General features: G+C 40.8%; 1 protein-coding gene across 1 annotated transcript; it reads left to right on the top strand.

The window, feature by feature from the left end:
* The first annotated feature begins 4,643 nt into the window (after positions 1 to 4,643).
* On the top strand, positions 4,644 to 8,176 carry LOC115740277 (protein LATERAL ORGAN BOUNDARIES-like). The gene is made up of 3 exons (XM_048272961.1): positions 4,644 to 4,813; positions 5,624 to 6,681; positions 7,836 to 8,176. Exon 2 carries the CDS (start codon positions 5,702 to 5,704, stop codon positions 6,602 to 6,604), a length of 903 nt encoding a protein of 300 aa, XP_048128918.1. The 5' UTR covers positions 4,644 to 4,813; positions 5,624 to 5,701; the 3' UTR covers positions 6,605 to 6,681; positions 7,836 to 8,176.
* Positions 8,177 to 8,781: the final 605 nt, after the last annotated feature.

Raw genomic sequence — 8,781 nt, 5'->3', positions numbered from 1 at the left:
TTAATGAATTGAAGAAGTTGCTTGTTGAGTGTATAAATATGTGATATCATACACTTGCATCCTCTCATTAGATGAGGCATATTTACTGAATATTGGGAGATGAAATCTCTTTGAAAAAATTTGTTAACTTGTGTCATTCATTTCGGATTGTTTTTGTTTTATTGAAAACTTGATGAGAGTAGTGAGTAAATTGCTCTCATTGAACTACATTAAACGAGGTGTATTTATTATAGTAATCCATTGATACTTGAAAGAAGTAATCCATCTAAAAAGTCTCTTAAATGATGCTACTCATTAGAGATGTTTCTTATTGGAAATTGAAAATTTTCATTAGCTATGAATGATATTGAATCATTGACCATTAAAATTATTCTTATGAAATTACATAAAGCATATGGCGAAACACATAACTACATGGAGTGCTATAAATTTCTCCATATTCACTTTATAATGTAAGAATGCATGAGAACCCAAAAAATCATTAGCTTTTGTGAATCAGGTCTAATCCCTTGCTTTGTGCGAGTTGGGAGTTACAACATAACGCTGCTCTTGCCTACTTGTCGAAGATGCGCCTCGAGAATCTTGAGACACATCTTGTGTAAGAGGTAATGACTCGCTTGTTGTTATTATTCTTATGAAGCAAAGCAAGCGTCCTCGAGTCAAAACCCAGTGACTCATATCAAAACATACACCTTAGTACCTAAAAAAGACTAATGCGTTAAAATGATAGGAATTATATATTTTATAAGCTATGAAATGCATTGAAGGGTATGATTTTTAAAAATAAAAAGTGGTGTTTAGAGCATATTTATTACATAAAGCTAAATTGGGCGTTTACTGCAAATTGGGAATTTACTGCCATTTTAGTTATTTCAAATGGCGTAGTAAAGTATCTTTTGAAATAGTTTGAATTGTTTACTTGTGAATTGACCTGATAAATGCTGCATAAAAAGGAATTGCAAAAGATTATATGTATTGCTTTATGAACTTGGTTTATGTAATGTATTCTACTTGATGAACTGATGTTAAAGATTGTATGCTTAGGTTCGTATGAGAGAAATTATGGAATGTCTTTGTGGGTTATTTATTAGCAGTTTGATGCTCATTGTTGCTGTGTTCTGAATCCATTGGAGGGTTGTGAGTATGCATGCTGTCACTCTGGACATCCTTGTTGGGCCGATCCACCGGCTAATATAGGTGTAGATCTAGCCAAGGGGAATCTTGATAAGCCATGTCACAGGGCGTTAAGTGCCAACTTAGTTAGATATAGAGTACTAAATTGATCGATGGACTAGACCATTGATATTTGTTTGGATACTACTGATCGAATGAGTATTTTCATACATAAAAATGTTTAGTCAATGTGATACAACTCATCTTGATCTTGTATGTGCATTGTATATCCGTTTGATTAAAAAGCTGAAAAAAATCACAACCATCCATACTGAGATCTGTTGAATGATTCTGATCTATCACATCTAAATCCAATGATGAAAGATTGTAAAGTCACGGGTGTCTCTTAGGATCATAGAATCAAACTTTGTTTCCTAATGTCCATATCATGTACTTAGAAAGGAGTCGAGCCAATCAACCTCAAAGCCATGCACATGATAGGTACCCACAAACTGAAAAAGTGTAGAGCATGGAGAGGATGAGAAAAAAGGGGCCGAAACAGGACAATGAGAAGTGGGTAAAAAATTGGGGGATGAGTCAAAATGGTTGACATGCATGCATTGGTAGGTTTCTGCCGGAAAGGGAAATCTTTTTCCACCTTGTGCTCCGGTGGTCCCTGTATAGGATCGAACAATCCTTTCGTATTCCAATCTCAATTATTCATCTGGTAAATCTAATATCTAATGCTCATATTAAAAGTAGAACAAATGATCAGACAACGAAAATGTACATAGGGGCCTTCATGCTTTGGGCTCTAGCGCAAAATGTCAATTTCACCCCTCAAAAGTCTTTTTCCAAAGTGAGTCGATCTATCGTAATCCATCATTTTATCCATGGTGTATTTGGAGAAAAGAGATGGACTATTCAAATTCCCTTAATGTTCAAAGCTCCGAGACTATCAGTATTTTCGCCTATAGATAATGCTGCTCCGGATCCGACACTTGCATTTTGGTATCCTGCCGGCCGTTGTGGAGTTTCCACTCTCGGAATTGCACGAGATTAGGTCGCACGAGGCAATGATCTAATGATCTACACAACTTATAGACTTCCTTTTCTTGTTCTTGAACAACGGAATAATGAAATTGTAAGTATTTCTAAATTTTTACCCGATTTTCAATCGAGTATCTAAGTTTTTTTTTTTTTTTCCCTTTGTGTCCAATCTGAGTTGGAGACCCCACACAAAGATGGTGGTTGTTGCGTCGTTGATGGTGGTCACGTGGGCGTGGAGTTTTTGGTTTCATGGTCGGGGCTGTGGTTCACGGTGGTCGTCTGAGCACATGACTGATCTTCATGAGTGTACTTCTGGCGGCGGAGGAGGGAGTGGGGGCTGGGACAAAGAGATTTGCGCAATTGTGGTGATTTTAATCCAGGCTTTGTGTGAGGGCAAACAAGCGTACCGCTTGAGAAACCTCTTGGAGTTTAAGCTCTCTTGCTTCTCCAAAACAAAAGGCTCTGTTTAAGTTGATGTTAAAGGGACTTTGTATGGAATGTTATCCAATCATTAATACGAATTGTTTAAGAAATGTATGATAGGCTCTTTGTCATTGAATAGGGTCACGGAAAAATTGAAAAGAAATCGAGTTTTCATCCCCTGCATCCTAATCTTTTTACCCTTATTTTGGTAACCAAACATCAGACAGCATCTTACCATAACGAGCTTTGTGAGTTTATTTACCAAATCATCATCGCCCCTCTCTCTGGCTATCGCCAATCTACTCGCTGCCGCCGCCCTTTTCTCTCTCCGATGTGCGTTCACCCCCGGTCCTTTCTCTTCCTCCCTCTGCTGTGTAAGGTGATAGCGCCAAGAAAGGGGACGGCAAATAGAGGCGGATGGCATCGACGGATGACGATGGGTGGTGGAAGATTAGGGTTTCTTAGTGAGTGGGGGCTTGGTTTTGTGTAGAATTGAGGGATTGGGATTTTTCAAAGGAAGACAATTATCTAAGGATGCAAAAGTCTATATCTAAAAGCAAAGTGGTAAAGTTGCAAAGATTAGAGAGGCTTTTATATATATTTCCCTAGGGTTTTGTACGGTCCTGTTACTATTATTCCACTATTATGACACTATAGATATTGAGTAAAATATGCTAATATCGAGAAAATTACGATAATGTCATACTAATTATCACAATTGGATTATAGACGAATCCTCTGGATGACATACTAATTACCACAATTGTACTATCTATGAACCCCTTGGATGTGATCCTTTTTTTATACAAACTAGTTATTGCTTCTAACCGTCGGTTGCGATTACGACAAACTAGTTATCACGATCGGATTATGGAAGAACCCTTGATGACTTGCTAATTACCACAATTGGATTATAGAGGAACCCCTTCGATATGATCCCCTTAATTACATACTAGTTATTGCTCGTTACGTTGGTTATAATCTCTGTTAGTAAAAGTACTCATACTTCCATGGAAAATTCACGTAGGTACATGATTTTCAATAGATCTCGTCTCCCGCATGTTTGCTAAACTTATAGATAAATACTCATTCTTTTGGGAAAAACCCGAATCATACACATATATAATATGTGTCGTCTTATACAAAGGCAATTAAAGATACTTCACTTTTGAACTTATTGCTTTAGTCAATTAATGATGTAATAGGTCAAGAATCATTTGTATATCCAAAACATAATCATTTCGATCTCACATCTATTGTGATTTCTTGTTAGATAACACGAAATTAGCAACAAAGTTCGATACGACGTTTTCCACAAAATCTTCTAATTCCAAATATGCCTACTATAACATGTAAACGCTTCTTATTTTGTACCGACGTAAGATTGTGATGACTTCATTCCTACAATGTTATCATGTGGCCACGAACTTTTCGACATATTTATGGAAAATGACTATATTTATATGTGTGTGCGCGCGCATCGGCCATATAGTTTCCGGCCCTTGTACTATCCTTAGCCTTATGTCACAGGATAATGATTTGATATCTTGAAAGAAGTTGATTGACTATCCAAAGGCCACCCCGGTAAACCCATCACTAAGGATAATAACATTATTTGCTTAACAAGGATGATTAATGGGATTGCTTTCTTAAACAATCCGAAAAATAAAAACAAATCACACGGACACAGACGCACACGCAAACATGTGTAGGGCTTCGTGGAGATCAGCAGTTTTTTGTGCTCTTTTTTTTTTTTTTTAACCCCACACGCCCCAAGAACTTGTCAAACCTAGGCAAAAACAACTTGTTGTTACCCCAGTAACGAAAAACTCTAACCGAGAGCACAAAAAGGAAAAAGTCAAAAGCCAAAAGCCGCCCCCCGGTATGAATACTTGTACGTATAAATTCAATATACATGGAAGGAAAATGAAGAGGACGCCACAAAATTCCATGGAGCATTCAGATTTGGTCAATGAGGAAGCTTTTTGTCAATTGCTAATCCCTTCTTATTTCCATACTTTAAAATAAGCGCTATCCCTCCCTCCCTCCCTCTCTCTCCCTTCACACCCACGTCTCTCTCTCTCTCTCTCTCTCTCTCTCGGGTTTCAGCGCCCTTCCCTTTGAATCGTTTTTGTCTCCATCCGCCTGCACTCTCTTTTTCACAGAGAGAGAGAGAGGGGAAAAAGAGAGGGGAGATTCATCGCTCAGGTTGTAGACCGTGGACCAGGTACGTCATCCATGCCGGTGGTGATTAAACTTTGAGTTTTCCTTCGGTTCTTTCCCCCTCTCTCTCTCTCTCTGTCCCTCTATGTTTTTCTCTCCTTTTCCCTTTCTTCGCTCGAGATGTTTTCGTTTTCCCGAGAAAATATTTTCTGGGTTTTATTCCGGGTGGGGTTGAAAATGGAAGAGACGGGACGAGGAGGATCGGAGTGGAAAATCTTTTCTTGGGGCTGTTAATGGAGGAGTATGACATGACGTGAAGAGAGAGAGAGAGAGAGAGAGAGAGATTCAGATTCAGATTTGGAGTTACGCGGTAGAGGCGAGAGTGAAGGTAATTATGAGGTTATGATTTATGATCAACCGTCTGATTTCGTCCCTTCCTTTAGGGAGATGGGAAGAAAAAAAGGCTTCTTGAAACACTTAGGGTTAGGTTGCCCCTCGGAAACCGCCACCGGACCCACCGGATCACGGCCGCGTTGACTCCTTTCTCCGTTCATAGATTGCGGTAATGGCGATTATTTGGTAGAAGATCTGACAAAGTTTCAATCGGCCTTCTTTTTCTCTTTTTTCAAGATTTCTCTGGGATTGAGTTCTGATCATTTGCATTTGCATCTGCATCTGATTCCTTTTTTGTTTCCTACCAACACGCTAACCCTCCACCTAACTGTTTGAATTTTCTTGATCTTGGTTTAAATTTTCCCTCGGAGTTTTCACACATGGACTGTCGATGAGCTCGATTCGAGTACTTTGTTAAATTTCGGTTTTCTCGTGCCTGATTCGGTCCGTCCTTGAAGTTTTTTTTCGCATAATCTTGCAGTGTCGCTCTTGATAGATAGATCTTTGGATGTCTTCTCTTTGATGAGGTTCTCTCCCGACGAGAGATTGGGCAAATGACATGTCGTCGTCGAACTCTCCGTGCGCCGCGTGCAAGTGCCTCCGCAGGAAGTGCACCCAGGAGTGCGTCTTCGCCCCCTACTTCCCCGCCGACCAGCCGCAGAAGTTCGCCTACGTCCACAAGGTGTTTGGTGCGAGCAACGTGACCAAGCTCCTCAACGAGCTGAACGTCTCGCAGCGCGAGGACGCCGTCAACTCCCTCGCCTACGAGGCCGAGACCCGCCTGCGGGACCCAGTCTACGGCTGCGTCGGCTACATCACTATACTCCAGCACAAGCTCGACCTGCTCCAGAAGGAGCTCGCCTCCGCCAAGAAGGAGCTCGCCGCCTACATGGGGCCCCACGCGATGGTCCCCACAATGATGCAACCCCCCGGAGCTCCAGCGTACATGGGGAATCCTTCGATGTCCACGGTGGTGCCCTACAACATGATGCCGATGATGGGCATTCCGACTGGCGCCAGCGGCGGCGGGCCACCGCTAGTCATCAGGGACCACCAGAGCCAGCAGCAGCAGCAGCAGCAGGCATTCGACGCACAGCAACTCGCAGCCGCCGTGGCAGCAAGGGAGCGGCAAGAGATGATTAGGGCTTACGAGCAGCAGCAAATTAGACAGCAGCAACAGCAACAACTAGAAATCAAGTTCGACGCAGGCGGCTTCGATGGCGTGGCAAACTCGGTGTCTCCGTCCAGGTACAACCCTGCGAGCAATGTAATCCCTCCGCCACCAGCTTCCCCGTCGCTGGCGTTGGGGAGCTTCGACAATCCGTACCAGATGCAGGCACACCAGCTGTCGCTGCAGCCACAACAGGGACAAGTGCAAGATCAGCAAGAGCTTGCTCAAGAGCAGAAGCCTGGAAGCGAGGAGCGAGGCAACAACAACAACAACGGTGGTCCTTCCTGTTGATGAACAATTTCCTTTTTTTGGCTAAGTTCTTGTTTCTTCCCATGCTGAGTTTCTTGAGGCGGTTTTTATGGTTCTAGGTACGTGAATCTCTCTCTCTCTCTCTCTCTCTCTGCTTTGATTGTACCAAAGGAATTTTCTATTCCTTGAGTGATTCTTTTTGTCGCCTTCTGCATTTATGGAGTGCTGGTGCTTGAAGTGTGGAATCTGGTATTCTCTTTCATAAATTGGGGAAGGTGGCTTCGGTAGGCAAAAGAAAGGTTAAATTTCATGGTTGTTCTCGGGAGAGGTCAGTAGCCATTAGATCACAGCACAATAGACAAGGTTTTGCACGTGCTGAGATCTTCTGGAAGGGAGATTAGTACTTAAGGCGAGACCCATAGAGTCCCAGATTCGTGTCCATATTTGATGATTGAACCAGCCAAGATTGGTTCGGGGGAGCATTTCTTATGTTCTTTGTACTGAGAGAGGAATGTTCAATCCTTGGCTGCAACTCAATGTCAAACTGCAGCATTTGATTGTTCAAGGTTATGTTCGCCATCCGTTTCATGACATCCTATGGACATATCGAATTACATAGAAAATGCTTATGTGGGTTTAACTTATGTTGGGAATATAATCAATTTAGGGTGTCCTCGGAAGCGCCATTATATGAAATTTGACTTAAGTATAGTGATATAATGCGATAGAGATGACTTTGCATTCACTGAACAGCTCAGTTGGTTAAACTGTAAGATCTGCTGCATGTGCATATTTGCAAAAAGGAGATCTTTATGCATTGACTTCGGTGCTGTGTGATGCTTCCTTTTTCCAAAGGAAAGGACAAGTCAAGCCCCAGCAGATCCTTTGTCTACCTAATAAATTTTGATGTGAAACCTTCCGTTTCAATAGTCAGCTATGGAAATTGATGTTTCCGTTGCTTTTGGGTTGAGCAATTAGTATATAGCTATTGTTCCCAGTACAATGCCTGGGATTCAGGCTTGTAAATTTCTGTGAGCTAGTGAAGCACGCTTTCACACAGCACAAAATCTGACTTTGGTGTGTGAGTAAAGTGATGTATCTAGGGTTTGATCAGACCGAAAACCGTTTGACTTGATGCATTCTATTGCTTAAATTCATGTTATCCACGTAAGGAGCGCCGCGTTTTTATTGATGTTGTGCGAAATCAAACCAGGGTTTTGTGTCAAGAGTTCTGCTGATGACCCTCAATTTTTGTAATTCTACTTTGTTGCAGTTCATAGATGAGGAGAGAAACAGGCGGAACATATAAAGATGCAGAGAATGTGGTTTGTTGTTCCCCAGTGGATATATCCTGGGTTCTGAAGCCTTTTTTTCTTCCTGGGAGATACACAAAAAGTGGCTTAGAGAGAGATACAGAACAATTTCTAGGAGCAAATAATTTTTTTGAAGTACAATTTCATCCTTTAGTGTAATGATGTTCGTGATTCTGTCTTACATTGAAAGAAATTTGTAAATTTGTATCCAGGAAAATTCTAGTCCTTTACTCATTTATTTTTTTTGTTCATTCTCTATCGAGTCTAAGTCGATTGTCTTGAGCTAGATGTGGCGTTTAACGGTACCGTTGTTGCTTGTCGATATCATTTAGATGGTACCTAATTTTGTATACTCTTTGTTGTCCGCCAATATAATAAGCGAAACTCAAATGGGTGCCAATCCAACAGAAAGAAAGTACAGTGTCAAATAGTATCTTAAGGTATTTCTTTACTCAGAAATTTATATTTTTGGTCACTTAGTAGCAAGGATGAGCGTAAGCATATCGATTTGTCGACTCATCGCCATTATCTTTTTGTCGAGAATCCCATTACGAAGCAGTTCTAATTATCACTTTGAATGTTACAAATCAAAATTCCAGGCAATGCCATGAAATCTTGATCGGGTTCTTAAAATGGAATGGAAGCAATGTAGGATCAGACTATTGTGTTTATCGGAATAAGTATCTCAATAGCATAATTTGGTCTCAAAACTTTTGGATCATTGCAATGTAATCTTTTCATTAATCTTTTTTCCTTAATTGTGGATTTAGATATACTTGCTTTTATATTGCCAAGTAGGAAAATTGGGGGAATGATCAGAAGGATTGTATCGCAACTTTTCAAAAACAAAAAGTTTGATTAAAAATATATTTTGCAAATTACCCCTTAAGTAATCAATATTATATT

Source organism: Rhodamnia argentea, chromosome 1 (genome assembly GCF_020921035.1).
Source record: "Rhodamnia argentea isolate NSW1041297 chromosome 1, ASM2092103v1, whole genome shotgun sequence".
Classification (NCBI taxonomy): domain Eukaryota; kingdom Viridiplantae; phylum Streptophyta; class Magnoliopsida; order Myrtales; family Myrtaceae; genus Rhodamnia; species Rhodamnia argentea.
The sequence above is the reverse complement of the archived record's forward strand: the minus strand, read 5'-3'. Positions and strand labels throughout refer to the sequence as shown.